This window comes from Rhamphochromis sp. 'chilingali' (genome assembly GCF_963969265.1).
Source record: "Rhamphochromis sp. 'chilingali' genome assembly, chromosome: 10".
Taxonomy (NCBI): Eukaryota; Metazoa; Chordata; class Actinopteri; order Cichliformes; family Cichlidae; genus Rhamphochromis; species Rhamphochromis sp. 'chilingali'.
This window is the reverse complement of record NC_137937.1, coordinates 29,258,849-29,279,740: the sequence shown is the minus strand read 5'-3', so window position 1 is coordinate 29,279,740 and position 20,892 is coordinate 29,258,849. Positions and strand designations below refer to the sequence as shown.

At 40.1% G+C, this 20,892-nt stretch overlaps 1 protein-coding gene across 1 annotated transcript; it reads right to left on the bottom strand.

Moving 5' to 3' along the window:
• Positions 1 to 436: 436 nt before the first annotated feature.
• On the bottom strand, positions 437 to 16,344 carry mthfd2l (methylenetetrahydrofolate dehydrogenase (NADP+ dependent) 2 like). Its single transcript, XM_080893680.1, has 8 exons — positions 16,199 to 16,344; positions 14,694 to 14,878; positions 14,314 to 14,436; positions 13,660 to 13,812; positions 10,980 to 11,087; positions 5,541 to 5,633; positions 1,029 to 1,154; positions 437 to 894 (listed from the first exon to the last, which is right to left on the bottom strand). The coding sequence occupies exons 1-8, from the start codon at positions 16,339 to 16,341 to the stop codon at positions 779 to 781; spliced, it is 1,047 nt and encodes a 348-aa protein (XP_080749806.1). The 5' UTR covers positions 16,342 to 16,344; the 3' UTR covers positions 437 to 778.
• Positions 16,345 to 20,892: the final 4,548 nt, after the last annotated feature.

The window sequence follows — 20,892 nt, the reverse complement described above, 5'->3', positions numbered from 1 at the left end:
TGAGAAATCAGGAAGGGGCAAAACTGACAAGTAGTCCAAGATGGCCTGCCTCTAGCCTTAAGACAGTGGAGCAGTGCCATCATTAGGAAAATGGATAGCCATACAGAAATCTATAGATTAATTATCTAATTATTATGATGATCAAAAGATGAAATGTCTTTGGGGAATCTTTTCACTGGTTACATTCATTTTTCAGAACTTCCCTATTTTTGGATTTGAGGCATTGCAGAGGATGCGATAAGGAAATGAAAAGCTGTCTGTTAGATCAGGAATCAGCAGCCTAATGTTTAAGATGCATAACCCTTAATCATGGTTGAGCTTTACTGTCTCACTACACTCAAAAGCAGAACAAACACACAACAAAATACTTTTGGAAATCATGAAAAAACTAAATAGAAAAAAACTTTGGAACTGAAATGTTTTTATTTCATTATGCTCAAAATGAACCAAACTTACATCAGTAGAAAAAATATTAATATAAATTCTTAAAAATTGAAAGCTGAAATAAATAACTTAATAAATAAATGAATAAATAAATATTATAAACGCAATACATATCAAGTAGATTTCCCAGCAGGTATTGAGTCTTGAGTTCACAGATGTTCAAATAAAACTGTGTTAGATGTTTGGCAGGAGGTCTGCCTGTGCGGGTGCCTATATAAATGTATGCATCTATATCTGCATGTCTGCATGATGTCTGCCCTTGTTAAAATAAATATCTTTATACTGTTTGTGCACGTGTGTGTGTGTCTAGGTGTAGGTGTGTGTGTGTGTGTGTTTAATGCATCAGTGCGTTTCTGGCAGCAGTCACAGTGTTCTTCATCAGCATGGCGACCGTCATTGGACCCACCCCTCCGGGGACAGGTGTGATGAAACCTGCTCTCTCCTTCACTCCTACAACATGCCACAACAATTGACTTGGAGACAGTTTCCCAAGAAAAATAAAGTCGACAGACAGGTATACATTGTTTTCAGAATGTCAGCAGTATAGAAGAAACTGTGACACAGTTAACTTCTTTTTCATTTACCCTCAAAGTCCACATCACCAATGAGCCGAAGTTTTCCTGTGTTTGGATCCTTGATGCGATTTATACCCACATCAATGACTGCTGCACCTTCTTTCACCATATCTGCTGTGATCAGCTCAGGAACACCTACGTAAAGAAACCAAGGTTATGGTGACAAACGAGAACTACTTTGAAACGTTTTCTTTAAATGCTTTAAAATGTTTTTTTAAATCCTATTCTTGTGTTAGGGGAAGTACTGAACTCAATAACAGATCAATTATTCATGAAATCTAAAAAAAATCTTTGGAATCACAGTTGATTGTTCTTTTGTCGGGTGGACCATGGACATTAAAACTGAATTAAAACACAAATATTCAAATAATCATCACATCATATTTGATAACAATCAATTTGATCTCCTCACACATTTATTATTGTTAATTAATAATGGGCCCCAAATTCAGTTGGATAATTAAATAATTAAATAACAGGTTTGTCTAGCTAAACTAGAACTGCTCATATAAAGCCAGCATAAAACTTCCAAGACAGGGTATAACAAAACTAAATGCCAAGCCTATTAACTGCAATTACTACAGATTACACAACCAGTTAATCCCTCAGCATACGTTTTGCTTTTAACACAACCAAAACACGTGCCGTTTCCCAAAAGACACAAAGACAGCTGAAAGAGATGATGTACATGCAGTTAGTACTTCAAAATCAAAACCAAGCATTTGCAGCATGAAAAGAAATTGAGGTGTGACTCATCAGGAAAAAGCCCATTTATGACAAACAGAGTAAGACATGGCACCCATCGCTGCATTGCGTTAATAAAGAATCTTTCATCTAATATTACAGCCCTGTATTGATTAATGGCTGCACGTTCCAGCACGCAAAAAACAAACAAAGCACTACTGTTCTTCCAGAAAGTTTTAATCAATGCCTACAGATGGGGTAGAGTAACAGGCGGAAATGTCGCCTTTTATTATTTTGATTCCAAGAAGCTCGCTTCAAGTAAGGGCTGGTGAGCACTTTTCACAACATCTCCTCCTTTTTGCATAATCAGCCAACATAAATCTACGTACACCTGTTCCAACACAGGAAAAGTAATCTGAAACTGACGGAAAGGAATGCACACTGGAGGGTAGAACCTCTTTAGTAATGCCATATAACTGGCACTGCTTTTCTTAATGTAGGGTTTTCTATCCAAAAAACTAGGGTTAACAAGAAAATTCACAAAATATGGATGTTTGCTCTCAATATATTTTAAACTCTTCTTTTAAAATGGGTTAATCCAGTTTCTCTAAAGCAAAAACAAATGATACCCTAGTTCAGTATAATAATGACTGCATACAAACAAGTAGCCTATTACAGATTAGGTAAGTAAGTAAAAGCCGACGTACAGTATGTGAAAAGGAAAGTTTTCATAGAACTCTCTGCAGTTCTGTGAGTACACCTCATGATTCAGTAGCTCGTAGAACTACAATCAGTAGCAGTAACTTGAAGTCATTATTTCTGAATGACTCTCAGTCTCTCACATTGTTGTGTCAGAATTTTGTCCCACTCTTATGTACAACATTGCTTTAGTTGATAAATGGACTGATTCTTATATAGCACTTTTCTATTCTCCCTGATTACTCAAAGCACTCTTTACGACAAGCCACATTCACCCATTCATAAAGGCAATGTCTTCTATGCTTTGAAGTGCTTTCTAACTACCATTCACACACAACACCTTGATTATTTTCATTTTCAGTCAGTTGTAGATATGCTGCTGTGCTTGGGATCACTGTCTTATTGTAATACCCAGTTTGGGCAAAGCTTTAGCGGTCAGCCAGATGGTTTCATACACCCTAGAATACTTTGGTATAGAAAGTTCACGGTCATCTCAAGGACTATAATGTGCCCAGGTCATTTTGCTGCAAAACAAACCAAAATCATCAGACCTCTACCTGATATGAGGTGTTGTGCTAATTAGGTTTTCTTTAAATTTTCTGCTGTGGATTATGTCCAAACATCTCCAGTTTAGTCTCATCTGTCCAAAGGACATTGTTCCAGAAACCTTTTGGTTTGTTCAGATTCAGATTTGCAAACCTAAGCTGTGCAGCCATGTTCATTTCAGGGAGAAGAGCCTTCCTACTGGCAACCCTTCCAAACAAACCATGCTTGTTCAGTCTTTTTCTAATTGTACAACAATGACATTTGACATGCTAACTGAGACCTGCAGAGTCTGAGGTGTAGCTCTGTAGTGTTTTGCAGTTTCTTTTGTGCATGGTCTGAACTTGGGGTGAATTTACTGGGACATGGACTCCTGTGACGATTGCGGCACTGTTATTACACCCATCAATTCTGCTTTTACAGAGCTGATCACACTTGATGATGAGCAAGTGATTAGTACTAATTCCTGTGGAAGCACTATGGGCATACTTAGTTTCTCACAGGATTGCAAATCCTATAAATCTTTAATTTTCACATGACTGTAGATACATTTCTTTGCAGTACACGCTGAACATTTTTTAATAATAATAATAATAATGGATTGGATTTATATAGCACTTTTCAAGGCACCCAAAGCGCTTTACAATGCCACTATTCATTCACTCTCACATTCACACACTGGTGGAGGCAAGCTACGGTTGTAGCCACAGCTGCCCTGGGGCAGACTGACCGAAGCGAGGCTGCCATATCGCGCCATCGGCCCCTCTGGCCAACACCAGTAGGCAAGTAGGGTAAAGTGTCTTTCCCAAGGACACAACGACCAGGACAGAGAGCCCCGGGATCGAACCGGCGACCTTCCGGTTACAGATACGCTTCCCAACCCCTGAGCCACGGTCGCAAAATAACGAATAGCACAACTTGAATAATGAGTGAAAATGTACTAATTGTTTGAGGAAAATCAGGTGATCCCAAGTTCCTAGTTTTGACTCTTGTTTGGACAAAAATGACATCACTGATGTCAATTTTTCAAAAACAGTGACATTATTCAACCAAAACACTGACTGAGAAATGCCTTGGCAGATTAGCAAATTATGACAGTGATGGTTGGTTGTAACCGTACAGCCAGTTGATGTGATGTTAAATCCTATGAATCGTTTTGCAATACTTAATACAGTTAGTATGACAACTGACACCAGAAACTGTTGATTTATTACAGCAGCAGCTCATAAACATTACATTGGAGCCTACAGCTAGACGCTGGTGATGAAATAACAGCCAGTGATGCATGGCAGCAGTGTCAGTGACACAACCAGAGATGGGCAGTAACGCGTTACTTGTAACGCGTTACTGTAATCTGATTACTTTTTTCAAGTAACGAGTAAAGTAAGGGATTACTATTGCAAAATCGGTAATTAGATTACCGTTACTTTCCCGTAGGAACGCTGCGTTACTGCGTTACTAAAACCGTGATATTTTTTTTGCGAGAATGTCTCATGACAGTGACGTAAGCAAGTGCGACGTTGGTGACAGCAGCTGTGTGCAGATCAACAATGGATAATATATCGAGTGCGGGAGAGAGTATGAGCGTGCAGCGTTTAAAGTGTGGAAGTACTGACCTTACTTTGAGTTTGATTCCATAAAAAGTGACAAAAACATTAGCGTCCATCGTGCGTGGGAAGAAAACTTCTTTTTACAGCGAAAAAAACCCCTAAACTTCCGAGCAAGCACCGAGTAGCTACGACGTGATGGGAAACTCACAGAGACACTCGCGCGGATTCTTCAACTGACCGCAGCACACCTACACCAGGGTAACCCTCCGCCTACCCTGCTCCTGCTTTACAGGTGAAAATAGAGCAAAAGGACCGCTGAGTCTTTGACTTTATTTATTTTCTGCTGTGTTTTACTTGCATCTGTTTGAAAGAGTGAGTGAAAACACAAAAAATATTTTATTTTATGTGCTGGAATGTGTAGAAAATAGGTTTAAATGTTAAACTAATTTATTCAAGTCAGAGAATGTTGCATATAATTAAATGTTTTGCTTGATGCATAAAGTTAAAAGATTAAAACTGATAAAAACAAGTTAAAAAAAGAGACTTTTCCATTTGATTACATTTTGTATGATGATTATGCAGAAAAAGTAGAATTGGGCTGAAAGATCTATCACTTTATCACCTCTTCAGGTTGTAAATCGTGTTTTTAAAAAGTAAGTAACTAAGTAACTAAGTAATTAATTACTTTTGAAAATAAGTAATCAGTAAAGTAACGGGATTACTTTTTGGGGGGAGTAATCAGTAATTAGTTACTGATTACTTTTTTCAAGTAACTTGACCAACACTGGACACAACACAGGGTAACACTGGAAATTTTTCAGCTTAAATTGAATGAAGTAAATGGCGACGAATTACGTGACGAAAGTGAGGGTTGTCATGAATGCAAGATGCAGGACAACCCAAACCGCCTGCCTGAACTAGTTTGCATGTGTCACTCCATTCATTTGAAAGACGTTTTGTTGGGTATGACATATGTCACTTCGGTAGTTCTTTAGTTGTGGAAAAAACTGACAGATATGTTTTACTGTGGTCCTGATACGTTTACCTGCTGCTGCAATAATGATGTCAGCCAGGCGGGTTAGCTCTTTAAGCCTTTCCTTTGGAGTACATCTGTGGGTAATGGTCACTGTGGCATCACCTAAGAGGAAAAAGGACATGTTGTGGTTAATCCACCACTTCTTGGTTTACACTTCTTGGTCTCGGAGATATCTATCACCTACATCACCTGCTACATTCAATGTATATGAATAAAATGCCACATCAGGGTTTTAAAAATATGTATAAAAACTTACAGTGGGGCAAAAAAGTATTTAGTTAGCCACCGATTGTGCAAGTTCCCCCACTTAAAATGATGACAGAGGTCAGTAATTTGCACCAGAGGTACACTTCAACTGTGAGAGACAGAATGTGAAAAAAAAAATCCATGAATCCACATGGTAGGATTTGTAAAGAATTTATTCGTAAATCAGGGTGGAAAATAAGTATTTGGTCAATAACAAAAATACAACTCAGTACTTTGTAACATAACCTTTGTTGGCAATAACAGAGGTCAAACGTTTACTATAGGTCTTTACCAGGTTTGCACACACAGTAGCTGGTATTTTGGCCCATTCCTCCATGCAGATCTTCTCGAGAGCAGTGATGTTTTGGGGCTGTCGCCGAGCAACACGGACTTTCAACTCCCGCCACAGATTTTCTATGGGGTTGAGGTCTGGAGACTGGCTAGGCCACTCCAGGACTTTCAAATGCTTCTTACGGAGCCACTCCTTTGTTGCCCGGGCGGTGTGTTTTGGATCATTGTCATGTTGGAAGACCCAGCCTCGTTTCATCTTCAAAGTTCTCACTGATGGAAGGAGGTTTTGGCTCAAAATCTCACGATACATGGCCCCATTCATTCTGTCCTTAACACGGATCAGTCGTCCTGTCCCCTTGGCAGAAAAACAGCCCCATAGCATGATGTTTCCACCCCCATGCTTCACAGTAGGTATGGTGTTCTTGGGATGCAACTCAGTATTCTTCGTCCTCCAAACACGACGAGTTGAGTTTATACCAAAACGTTCTACTTTGGTTTCATCTGACCACATGACATTCTCCCAATCCTCTGCTGTATCATCCATGTGCTCTCTGGCAAACTTCAGACGGGCCTGGACATGCACTGGCTTCAGCAGCGGGACACGTCTGGCACTGCGGGATTTGATTCCCTGCCGTTGTAGTGTGTTACTGATGGTGACCTTTGTTACTTTGGTCCCAGCTCTCTGCAGGTCATTCACCAGGTCCCCCCGTGTGGTTCTGGGATCTTTGCTCACCGTTCTCATGGTCATTTTGACCCCACGGGATGAGCTCTTGCGTGGAGCCCCAGATCGTGGGAGATTATCAGTGGTCTTGTATGTCTTCCATTTTCTGATGATTGCTCCCACAGTTGATTTTTTCACACCAAGCTGCTTGCCTATTGTAGATTCACTCTTCCCAGTCTGGTGAAGGTCTACAATACTTTTCCTGGTGTCCTTCGAAAGCTCTTTGATCTTGGCCATGGCGGAGTTTGGAGTCTGACTGTTTGAGGCTGTGGACAGGTGTCTTTTATACAGATGATGAGTTCAAACAGGTGCCATTCATACAGGTAACGAGTGGGGGACAGAAAAGCGTCTTACAGGAGACGTTACAGGTCTGTGAGAGCCAGAGATTTTCCTTGTTTGAGGTGACCAAATACTTATTTTCCACCCTAATTTACGAATAAATTCTTTACAAATCCTACCATGTGAATTCATGGATTTTTTTTTCACATTCTGTCTCTCACAGTTGAAGTGTACCTCTGGTGCAAATTACTGACCTCTGTCATCATTTTAAGTGGGGGAACTTGCACAATCGGTGGCTGACTAAATACTTTTTTGCCCCACTGTACTTAGCCAAAACATGGCAAATTAACCATGAAAGGACATCTTTCAATACTTCTAAAAATGCTGATAGTGAAGGTTATCCTGTCAATGACGTTCCTTTAAACTGTTCTAAAGCTGGTGTCTCTACATGCTCAAAGTGCCAGAAGCAAGATTTCTTTTACTCAATATGAATATTTCAAGTTATTACCCAGTCTATCATTCTTCAGGTACTGACAGGTGGTGCATTTTGGGGGGTATTAGTGCTAATGTTAATAATCAGCAAACAGTTAATGTGGCCAAAACCTAACCTTCAATTAATTAATTCAATTAAGGTTCTCCTGTGGGAATGAAGAATATTGATTCTGCTAAGCAGTGTTTTTATACATTTAAAGTGTAAATATTCTCTTCTTTCTGCTTCATTACTGTGAGACCTGTTGTTCTCTTACAGCTTTACAAAAAAAATGAGACAGTGGTGGGGGAAGGACACCCTAAGTCAGACATTACACAATGAGGAAATGCAGCATGCGTGATAGTAACTTTAATCTCCGTTTAGGTGTGTCAGAGCAACTTGCAAAGTCATAACTGTATTAGGACCAGTATTGTTGCTGTAATCCACGGAGGTATTCTGCGAAGATAAGAACGAGAGGGAAGAAAAGGCAAGTCACAGCACAGCAAACCTGCATATCGCATACCAGAAGAAATGTGTGTGAAGCTGTACAACTCGTGTTGTGGGAAATAAACCTATGAACTATGTCGTTATTCAACTTCCCTTTGGAATAAAAAAAAAAACACTTACTGGGGACTGAAGATTTTTAAAATAGGAAAGTTTGTTTTTAGCCTTATTGTATATTTGCAGTTTAATATCCAGTTACAAAGCACACATTCAGTTGCCATTCTTTGCAAACTTAGTTTTCAAGAACTAGGTAGTCCACCTTAGTGTCACGTTCTGATAAAATCCATACACCTGAAATAACAAGTACAAGAGGAGCGTAAAACTCATCTTACATCGTGGGCCACATATAGCCGACTTTGATCTTAAGTGTTTCAGGCCAGTGAAACTCCCCTTTCTGACAGTGTAAAGAAATTACATATTTAACTGTATTTCTACATGGTAAACAAAAAGCTGCTGAAAGAAATCTGACTTAAATTGTAAGAAATACATTTTTAAAGTTACAGAAAAAGTTCTGGTAGATCATTGACCAGATTTAGTCTTTTTGAAGTCTTGTAATTTGATTCAGAAATTTTTTTTTCTCATTTATCAGATATTCATTACTTCGAAAGTGAAATATATTAATCTGTTTTTGTTATAATTTTATTGACTATGGCTTATAGCTCTTCAACATCAAAAATCCAGTATCTGGCATTATCAGAATAGTTAGAACATTAAAATAAGATCATTAAAAAAACATTTTCAATACAAAAATGTCCAACCTCTGAAAAATCTGTACATTTATGCACTCAATATTTGGTTGGGAGTGTTTTACCACAACTTAAGGCATCCGTGTGGTATCTTTCAGTTTCTTTTTGCGCCGGATGTGTCTCTTCCTCCTTGTGACAATGCTTTAAAAGATTCTTTGTGTTTCAGGTAAGACAGGGAAACTCAAGTCATCCCACACTGTGCAAACGTTCCAATGGAACTCAAATACCTTAGATTCTGAGCCTCTCCACGCTTCTTTTTGACTCTTTGAAATGATTTATAAATTCCTGACGTTACCTGAAGGTATGTGCATGTACATTTTTGCACATTTATGCTTCTAGACACTGATTTTGAAGGACAACTTTGGGGTCTCTGCTCTAATTCAGCCCAAAGGTCTTCTATCAGGTTAAGGTCTGGACTTTCTGAAGGCCATTCAAGTTCTTCCACATCGAACTCGCTCATCTATGTCTTTCTGGGCCTTGATTTGTGCACTGGTGCGCAGTTATGCTGGAACAGGAAAGAGCCATCCGGAAACTGTTCCCACAAAACGATAAAGCGTTTCACTGAAACTAAGTGGCCAAGCCCAACTCCTGAAAAACAATCCCACACCACAAAGCAGTCAGACAAGTACCGTTCTCCTCGCAACCGCAAAACCCAGACTCATTGATCGGATTGACAAACAGAAACACAAGCGTAACTCATAGAGACAGACAACCGTTCACATTCACACCTACGAGCAATTTAGATTCACCAGTTAACCAAACCCCACTGACCAATTGTCTTTGAACCATGGGAGGAAGCTGGAGTTTATGACATATGAATAGTTATTGATACATTGATATTTGCTCTCCTCTCCTCTCCTTAATATCGTCTTATGACCAAGAACTTTCTATTTCTTCTGTCCATGTCACGTGCCTCACAAATATGTGTTAATCTTGATCTGGGTGTAAGGCTCAGAAGACCTGGAACTGGCTGCACCAGTTCATAAGTTCAATCTTAAAGATTGCCAAGTATCTGTAAGAACAAGTTCTTATAGATTATAAGTTCTCATTAACTATTTATACCATCCATCATCCAGGAATCACTGATGATTAATAAACTGACAAAACTTGGTAATAGATGACGCAGCTACCAATAGAATAAACAATACAGTTTTCTGTTATGGGCTTTACAATAATAATATAATGTAAAACTAAAAGATTTTTTACATAAGGATGGCACAACATACCTGAAATTAATTAGGATTATGCTTATGTTTAACTAAATAAACAAATAGCATTGGTGCAGTTCCAAGTGATTCTAAAGGTAAAAGGTAAAGTTAAACAAATATGTACAGTTTCAAAAGATAACACCTGCCTTTAAGTTTGTTTTTGCATACTGCATTACTAAAACCCTGGCATAGATGTTTCCAAGCAACTCATTACAACTCATATGTTTTAACAGTGCAACCAATTTCAGCTACAAAGTCAGTAGTAGCCATTAAGAGCTTTTAAAAGACTCAAATTTCAAAATAGCGTGTTCTTTTACTGATTTCAAAAACTTAAAAATGGTTCTCAATTTGCAATATGTACACACGACATAGTTTGGAAGAACATGGACTGGGTCTCAATCATTTACTTTCAGAAATTGTATAGCATATTTCAGTCCCCTGACCTAATTTGATGTGGATGAATAAAGAACGTTTTATCCTTTTAGCGATGACTTTAGGGACAACTGCAGTGTTTTGATCTCCTAATTTTTCTTTGGTATGCAGCTTTGAGTGAGTTATGTTCCCATTTGTGTTGTTCTGACCTGCAATAACACTTTACTTTGAAATGTTAAGCACATCTTGTTGCTTCATCTGAACATGCAATACCTTTCCAAATCCAATCCCTTCTTCCTGCACCCTGATGGGCTGATCTGTCTTCCAGTGCCAAAAGTCTCACCCTGTGATTTTCCTTCACACTCCCAGATTTTTTTCTTTGTTCCTCAGCAGGACATTCATCAGCAGTTTTTTGTTTGATTAAAAAGGTGAGGAAACAATAAAGCTTTAATTTATTGCTCACATCCTGGCAAAAGCTCAAACATCAAACATCCCTCAGGGAAAGCCACAATGGTGAAACACCAATCCTACAAAGAGCAGCACGCCAATCTTATTACAATGCTGACTCAGATTGCAGATAAGCCACACAGACATCCAAATGCATTTTCTTACCTCCAGGACGCTCATGATGGCGATCAGTATGCAGCAACATTGCAATGGGCATTCCAACATTTTTGGAGCGACCAGCAACAAGGACATTCTTCCCCACAGTCTCAATACCTGCACAGAGAAATGATAAAATATGCTAGATTCACTGTACTGCTCAAGTAGAGAGAAACTGACTCTCCCTGAAGCTAAATTGTCAAGCAAAAACTATTAAGACGTTAACATAGGTGTCATCAATTAGGCCAATATCACAATTTGCTGATGAAATTTGTATTAAATACCAATTATGCTGCTAAACCTGATCTAAACCCTTCTTGTTTTCTATTTGTTTTTTATGTCATACCAAATTCTGTCCAATTTTTAAAAAGTCAACCTGAGCATGCTTGTTGTGTAGTGATAGTTTGAAATAACAAATCTAAGTATCGAAGCAGAAAGAGTGTTTAATATTACAAAGTATATGTGAGAAAAAAAGATTTTTGCCCTTGTAGTCCAAAAAAAAGCTGATAACCGGCTGCAGCTGGACTGGACACACCCAGGCCTGAAACCATGGCATATAAGCAATTTTCAGAAGTGTGAAGTTGCCTAAAAGGAATTACCAGCAGCACAATATGTGGTAACGACCAGAAATTTCAGAAGTGATAAGGAAGAAGAATATTAAGCCAGATAAGTCTATAAAGTTTGAAATCCTTCCAGAGTTTCAAAATATCCCAAAGAGTACAACAATGAATCATCCTATGATGTCAAAAAAGTTACAAGAAAAAGATTCATGGGATTTTTTCCTTCCTTCCTTGGTCTTTGTGTCATCTAGTATCTCTTTTGGTAACTCCACAATCCAACAGATACTGGGCATAAATGACGTGCACAGAAGGCTGGCAAGTAAAAACACTACTAACTCCAGAGGAACCTCAAGGCTTCTCCAAATTTTGCGATAATGTATCTTGAAATCCCTAAAACCTTTCAGAAGAATATAAAAACTCAAGCTTTACATCTCTGATATTGTATGACTTGTTTCTGAAGGACTCTATGCAGTCCTGTGATAAACTAAATGCATCCCCACTGGTTTAATAGGAATTAAGAAGGTAAATAGCAAACAGGTACCTAATCAAATGCACTTCATCAACAAGTGTGATGACCTCTATAAAAGCAGAATTGAGGTGTATAATACCACATTATTCACAGGAGTGGATATCCCAGTAAATTCACCCCATAGTCAGACCATGCAGTGCTCAGAGAAACTGTAAAAACTCAAGACCTGCATTTCAGGCTCTACAGACTTTAGTTACTGTGCTGCCCTGTCAGTGCGCCCCAGGGCAGCTGTGGCTACAATGTAGCTTGCTATCGCCAGTGTGTGAATGTGTGTGTGAATGGGTGAATGACTGAATGTAGTGTAAAGCGCTTTGGGGTCCTATGGACTAGAAAAGCGCTATACAAATGCAGGCCATTTACCATTTATTTAAATGTTAAAGTTCATGACCTTTCAGTTAACAAAAGAGTGAACATACCTGGCTTGTCTGGAATGTTTATCAAGAGAAAGCCTCTTACTTGTCAACAAACCACAAGATTTCTGGAATAATGGCAAATGCACAATGCCACATTTAATGACAGCATAGAGTCCTGTGAAAACCTTATTTTTTTATGACTCTATGGATAACTATTTAACAGGAGCCATTACTTTTTAAACCGGTGATTTGGGGTACTGGATAATATTTTAGCTTCTATGAATACAGTAATTATTAAAAACTTGCATCTGTTTTCACTTGCATTGCCTTAGCTAGGTCGATAGAGCCAGCAGAAAGGTTTGTTACAAGGCTTAAAGAATTCAGTCACACTTCTCTCGGACCATTTTTACCTTTGAAACCAAAACCAAGCTCAAATAATTATATACACATAGTGTATAGTGTTCAAGTTCATCAGAATTGTGTATTTCCATAACTTAGAGTTTGAAACATTCCAGTCATTCAGACAGACAAGTGAGTTACGCCAAACCCTTCATCCTTCAGCTCTCAATGTAATCTATAAAGAGATATCTGCTTCAGCACTATGTGGGATGGAGGATTCCAAAAGTTCTGTCACAGCCGATAAGCTGATTTCATGATGATATAAAACCCTTAAGCATTCCTACGACAACTGAACTAACCTCAAAGGCAGCCAAGGCTTAGCCGCACCTCAATCCTCCACTCCTTTGGTATGATAACCAAGGGGTTTCTTGCCATTCTAGACACTGTTCTCACATCACAGTAAGAATAGTTTTATTTTAAGAACTAACGTCCTACTATTTTATTCAAATAATGTTTTAATAACAACATCTGTTAAATATAAAGTTTTACACACATTACTTCAAATAACTTTCACACTTTTTCAGAAAACTGAAACATTATACTTTTATTTCATGTTAAAACTAATGAAAGTCAAAGAACAGATGAAATTTAGATTTAGATGGAAGAAAGGATATTAGGCGCCACCTAGTGGATCTGAGATGCATAGAAATGGACATGTAATACCTACTTCTGCTATTGCTTCTAGAGTTAACTTTACATTCTTTGGAACTGAACATTCAGTTCAAATTTAGGGATCATGCCATCGTAGGTTCAAAAAACAGAGCGAATGGCAAGGCTAAAAATAGCCATGACAAACATTTATAGATATTAAGTTGAGTAAATGCTTTGGAGAATACTGGGAGGCATACCTGCTCTTTTGATGATCTCCCAGACAGCTGCAGGAGTGGCTGGCACCATGGATCTCTGGTCCAGGCACAGCTTACCGATGTTCACAATATGGAAGCCATCCACATCCTTCTCTGGAGCGATGGCGTTGCATACTGCTCTCTCATTTATGTGCTCTAAAATCAGAGGGAGCAGAACATAAGCTCAGGTACTGTATATCATGTGAAGAACTGTACAAAGAACTGAAACATAATAGACTCACAAGTGACTTTGTTAGGTACGCCTGTTCAGCATTCAGATGATAAGGTCAGAACTCGACATGAGCCCCTTAGTATCAGCAGAGCATTGTTTAAACACTATATAGCCTACCTGAGTAGTCTGACCATCCCTTTATGACTACAGTGAACCCCTCTTCTGATTGCTGCTTCCAAGCAGGATTACGTGTCACATCACAAAGTTCAAATAATCTCAAACTGGTTTCTTAAAAATGATAATGAGTTCACTGCAGTCATGTGGGCCCCACAGTCACCAGAAATCACTCCAATACATATTCTGTACGCATAAAATTTTATGCACACAATATCCATCGACTATAGAAGCAGAATCACCACAACTGTAAAGACCAGTTAACATGATGTCATGGAGGACACCTCTGGAGCAGTGGTGCCTTTGTTCACCTGGAAGTGGGAGCTGCACCAATAAGCCACTGACCCTCCAGTCACGGTTCATCTTGTCAATCAGCTCCAGCAGCTCCTCCTGAGACACTGTGCTGGGCCGCACCACTGTATCACTGGAAATACCTGGAGAACACATAAACACATATACCTAAACCATGAAGATGTAGTTGTGTACTTTTGCATGATTATTTTAAATACACATTGTTTTATTTTTGATTATTTTAAATGTATGTTACTTTTGCTTAAGCAAGTGCGTCTGAACATATGTATCTGTGTATGCATAAAATATGTGCTACTTTAGTTATTTTTATTGTTTTTAGATATGCATGAAATACTTTATGAATACACGTTTAAGAATGCATGTGCTGCTCATATCTGACCCAGGATGCTGGCTGCGCGGGTCTTGTTCTTAACGTAGGTGTGACTGGCTGGGTCGTCACCCACTAAGACCACACCTAGGTGTGGTCTCATGTTGCCCTGAGCTACCAGCTCTTCCACATCACGCTGGATTTCTCTGTGCAGCTGACGAGCTAACTCTGTTCCGGAAATCACCACAGCGGCATGCCTGGAAAGATAAAGAGAAAACACATGAATTAATGCACTAATACACTGCGGGAAAGATGAAAGATGAATTTAACAGTGACAAATTCACTTTTCAAGCTGACCTGCAGTCAGCTGAGACTGAAGAACTCACTTGGATGAGTGACGAAATGTTTCTCCCACTGAAAACGCTACATCCAGATGACCAGAATCTACTTTTGGATATTCTTGGTTTTAAATTTGTATTACTGACAGCTATTACCCATGACCTGCCATTTTATACCCTTGTCGCCACAAAAGTGATAGGGACACCGGAATTCAGTGATTTGGCTAAGTGAGTGAATACTTCCAGTAACAAAGCTTATAAGACCACAGCCGGTTTCTCTCCTGTAGCTAAGATGAGGAAACTGAGGCTGAAATTCACACAGGCTCACCAAAATTGGACAACTGTAGACTGAAAACAGTCGATGGTAGGGTCAGAACCTGGCATAAACAACACTAAAGCATGCATCCATCCTGCCTCGTCTCAACAGTTCAGAATGCTTCCGGTGATGTAACGGTGTGAGGAATATTTCCTTGACAAACTTTGCCCTCTTAACACCAACTGAATATTCTTTAAACACCACAGCCAACCAGAGCATTGTTGCTGACTATGTACATCCGTAACTACCCTTTAATCATCTCAAACTGGTTTCTTGAACATGACAGCGAGTCAGTGCTCAGATAGCCAGATAGCCTCCACAGTCACTGCTTTCAGTCCAATAATGCAACTTTGAGATGAGGAGTGTTGCATCATGGATGTGCAGCAACTCTGTGATGCTCTCTGGTCAATATGAAGCAAAATCTCTACTTATTGTTTTGACACTTTTTTGAATCTGTGCCAGGAAGAATTAGAGTAGATGGCTCATATTCACTAATAGCAAGATGTTCTCAAGTGTCCAGTGAGGATTTTATTAAGGCGTCTGATTTAGGGACCACAATTTTATGTGTTCTTAAATGTGCTATAAATATACTAAATATGGTATAACCATAGGTGACAGCCCTCTCCATCAGCTACAGTCCACATTACATAGAGCGCGTTGTGTTCAGCCGGCGAGGCTGTGAGCCGGTTATGTAACTCTGTCATGTCTTTTGAAAAAATAGTCCCTTTAAATATGGTTGCAATTTGTACTGTAATCTACACTCGCAGGTTTCGTGAACGGCGAAACAGGCTGTCAATCACCACCCACCGACACGTGACGCTGCGCACGCCTTCGCCGGACCTGAAGCGTCGTTCAGCCCTGCGCAAAGTGATGCCGTATAATAAAAGAAAAACCAGCATTGTTTTAGACGTGCTGCGTTTTACCTCGTCGCCGACTCGTGTAGATGTCTCTTTTGACTCTCGCATTTTCTGTGCATCCGCAGTTTGGCCCGGCAGCAGTGATGGTGTAACGTTAAAGGGCTACAAATCCTGAAGGAGGAGCGTAGCGGTGAAACAGAGGCCGCCATGTTTGTGTGTGTGTGTGTGCGTGTGTGTGTGTTTGTGTGTGTGAGAGAGAGGGGGCAGGGAAGCGTGTAGACGATGATGAATGATACTCTGCATTACACACTACACATCTTTTGGCTTATGAGGAAGAGCTGGCCTCCTTTGTTGTGTGCACTGCCTGGGAGTGCATTCATGAAATGAGCTGCAACTGTAATGGCAAACACAGCCCATATGTGAGCAGGGAGGCCAGAGCCCAATAAACAAGATGAGGGTCAAAGAGTGTGGTTGTGCCATAATGGAGTGGTGTGTGTAGTCTGAAATTTTGATAAATGTTTGGCTAAAATCTCACAAAAGTTATACAGGTTAGAGTTTAAGTATAGGGAAAACGAATATGCTGTAATTTATCTGATTGCAATAAGCACATATGAGCTAAAGTATGTATAGTCTCAAGTCTTTGTACACTCCTATATTCCATCCATCCATTATCTTCCACTTATACAGTTCAGGGTCACAGGGACCTGAAGCCTATCCCAGCTGTCCTGGAGCCCAGTCTGCCACAGGCTTAACACACAGACAGATGTTTTAGAATCAGCAATTAACTTAGCCCCACTAACTGAATGTTTTTGGACTGTGGGAGGAGGCTGGAGTGAACCCATGCTGCTAGGGGGAGAACTTGTAAACTCCACACAGAGAGGCCCCTTCCACATGGCAGATTTGAACCGAGGACCTCGTTCCTGTGAGGCAGCAGTGATAGCAACAGTGCTAACCACTGTTAGCACTGATCCCTTTATGTAGAGCTTTGACAGATCAAACTCTGGTAATCATCTTCCACACTATCAATCAGCACATCTCGTTTTCGACCACATGCTTCTAGAGAGAGTCAGGTGTTCACAATTGTTCAGTTAAAGTGAATCACAATGTGGGACATTGTCTCAACATGTAGGACAGGGATAAAAGGATTTTCTGCATGGACATTCAAAGCATGAAACAATATGAGTAAAAGGACACCCTTTTTTTGTTTTGGGTTTTTTTTTCCCATCTTGGCTGTTAGGTGAAGTGATCCATACCAAGTTCATGTCTGTATTGTAAATATTAAGCTACCATCAACACCTGAGTAGCTTAACTTAACACAAAGACTGGAAATGATGGAAAAGCTGGTCTTTTGTCTGTCCTGAACCTGCACAGGCACAGAGAAAGCATGAAAACTCCACATAGAAAGACCTCAGCCATCAAGTGGATACGAACATACGACTTTCTTGCTGTGAGGCATCATTTAATTGTGGGTGGCTATAGCTCAGGCGGCAGAGCAGGTCATCTATTGATCGGTGGTTCGATTCCTGGCTTCCCCTAGTCTGCATGCCAAATATCCTTGGGTAAGATACTAACCCCAAATTGCTCTCCAATGCATCCATCGGAGTATGAATGTGTGTGTGAATGTTAGTTAGAAAGCACTAAGAAAATGTGCTTGGGTGAATGCACAAGTTGTGTAAAGTGCTTTGAGTGCTCAGAAGAGTAGAAAAGCACTATCTAAGAATCAGTCCATTTACCATAATTATAAAATCATTGTAGTGCCTCTACATTCCCAGAATAGATCAAATCTCTATTTCGTACATCCTTGTCAAAAGAAAGGTGTGTGGTTCCACGGGTACTGTACACATACAGCTATGAAGATAGTGCAATAAAGGAAATGATGACCAAAAAAGAAAAGCAACCATTGTTAGTCTTGATGCATGCTGAATCATCCCAGGGAAGGAAATCCCAAAAAGCTAATTCTGTTTATTTGGACACAACATAGCCAACTGAATCAACTTTTTGTAATAGCCATCGTCAGTGAAATATGTCCTGTTTTTCCACTAGATGGCAGCAAATATCTGCTATATTAATCTATCTCTTTGTTAAATTATGGCTATGTCAGTTTGGGCTCATACTTCTGTCATAGATCCATAAGCATAGAGGGATCCAAACTTCAAGTACTGGTGTTTATTCAAACACATCAAAACAAACACAAGTGTTCATTTCCAAGTATAGGATTATTTGCAATCGCCATAATGACTATATGGGTTACTTGGTCTGCAGTGAACATGCTTCCTCTGCCCCCAGCATCTGGTCATCTAGCAATTCTGTAAAGTAACAATTTCAGTATTTTTACATCAATGGTATTGGTGTGTTTCTCATTGGCATATGGCAGTGCTACAAATCTTTGTGCGAAGTGACTGTACTAACCGATTCTCATTTCAAGATGTCCTTATGGTACTTGCTACAGTGTAGCGGCTCGAGTTAGGCTGGACCCGTTGGCCAGCTACCCTCAGGGTCATTCCACGGTTGTAGCTCTGATGTCATCAGCAATTCTATTTCTTACTCTTCCTACCCTTCCTCTCCCCCCTCCTCATCTTCCTCTCCCCCCTCCTCGTCTTCCTCTTGCTCCTCCTTGTCGTCCTCTTCATCCTACTTCTTCACCTCCACGTCCTCTTCCTCGGCCTCCTCTACTTCTCACTCTTTCTGCTCCCTCCATTGTACTCCGCACACACAGCTTACCTGTATTATAGTGCTTAGGCTGATTGCAAAGTGAACTAATTATCTAAAAAAGTTTTCACATGTGAAAGTGTGCCAGACAGTTGGAAAATTAGTGTTAATGATAGCCATACATAAGATAAGATAAGATAAGATAAGATAAGATAAGATAAGATAAGATAAGATAAGATAAGATAAGATAAGATAAGATAAGATAAGATAAGATAAGATAAGACTTTATTGATCCCACAACGGGGAAATTTTTGCGTCACCTCAGCTCAGGTACAGATATATGAAGGAAATACAAAAATACAATTAAGTACAATCAATGAAAAAAAGTAAGATAATACACTATATACAATGGTAGCATACACAGTATGTGATTATGGATATGGTTGGAAATATGGAAGACATAAACTATATAGCTTGGAAGGTCATGGAAGGTCCATTATGCATGAAGTGGTGACCGTGGATGTTCACAGTGTCCAGTGACTTATGACATCGTGATTGAGGAGTTATAGAGTCTAACTGCTGTTGGGATGAATGATCTGCGAAAGCGCTCCTTCCTGCAGCGAGGGTGTTTCAGTCTCTGACTAAAGGAGCTGCTCAGACCACTCACATACTCATGCAGTGGGTGATGTGGTTGTTCATGATGGATGTCAGCTTTACTAACATCCTCCCCTCACCAACCACCTCCACAGACTCCAGGGGACATCCCAGCACGGAGCTAGACCTCTGCACCAGTTTGTCAATCCTGCTCCTGTCCCTGTCCGTGCATCCACTCCCCCAGCAGGCCACTGCATAGAAAAGGGCAGATGCTACCACAGTGTCATAGAATGTCCTTAGCAGAGTCCTGCAGACTCCGAAGGACCTCAGTCTCCTCAGCAGGTGGAGTCGACTCTGGCCCTTCTTATACAGGACGTCTGTATTTGTTGTCCAGTCCAGTTTCTTGTTGAGGTGAACACCCAGGTACTTATAAGAGTCATGTGTATACTTTTGCTAGGAGTGTGTTGGAAATTTGGTAATTGAGTGTTGTGCAGTGAATTGTGCCTACAGTTTTGCAAAGTGTGTGTTACAAAATTGCAAACTGAGGGCAAAGCAGTTTTTGTGCTTTTAGTTTTGCAAACTCAGTGAGTGGTTTTGCTATAAGTCTGAATAGTTTTAGAGATTGTGCTACAGGAATCACAGTTAGGGTTTAAGCATTCAGAAAAAACTGTAAAATAGCTAAAAATGTAAGAATTAAATTGTCCAATCTGTGTGCAGTACCTGACAGTATGAACATCTAGAACTGATGATAGGTGTCTAGAGTCCATAGTAGTCAAGAAGAAAGCCTCACTGTCTGCTCTTAATCATACATGTTTCCTGGAGAGGACGCTAAGATAAAGGTGCTCATTGTACAGTGTTTGCACATAACTTCAGCACTAAGGGTTTCCCCCCCCCATGCTTTATGCTCCTGTTTACTTTTTTGCAGTATTTATTCAAGACCGTAATTGTCAGCTGTCCTAAAGCACATGTTGGTTTTGCAACATAAACAGCAGAGAAGTGGACGTTTAGCATATGTCAGCGTTTCACATCCATCCATTTTCTTGCGCTTATTCAAGTCAGGGTCATGGTGGGGCTGGAGCCTATCCCAGCTGTCCAGCTGTCATATGTGGGGGAGGGGAATACACCCTGGACGGCACAGCCACTTACATTTTAATTAAGCCAACATGTAACCTGTTGGGTTAGAGTTGGGAATTCGCCTTGTAATCAGAAGGTTGCCGGTTCGAGCCCTGGCTTGGACAGTCTTGGTCATCATTTCCTTGGGCAAGACACTTCACCTGTTGTGTCAGAGGGCCCGGTGGCGCCAGTGTTCGGCAGCCACGCCTGTCAGTGCGCCCCAGGGTGGCTGTGGCTACAACGTAGCTTGCTATCACCAGTGTGTGAATGGGTGGATGACTGGATGTGTAAAGCGCTATACAAATACAGGCCATTTACATATGTGGGGGAAAGATGGAGTATACAGGGACAATGTAAACAAGAGAGGCAGATTAAAACCTAGGGCCTCCTTGCTGTGATGTGAC

Excerpts from the sequence above, each read along its gene's own strand:
- mthfd2l (XM_080893680.1), bottom strand. The coding sequence starts at position 16,341 with ATGGCGGCCTCTGTTTCACCGCTACGCTCCTCCTTCAGGATTTGTAGC. Across the intron at positions 14,879-16,198 it reads CTACACGAGTCGGCGACGAG|GCATGCCGCTGTGGTGATTT; the intron begins GTAAAACGCAGC and ends TTATCTTTCCAG. Across the intron at positions 5,634-10,979 it reads CCATCATGAGCGTCCTGGAG|GTGATGCCACAGTGACCATT; the intron begins GTAAGAAAATGC and ends TTTTCCTCTTAG.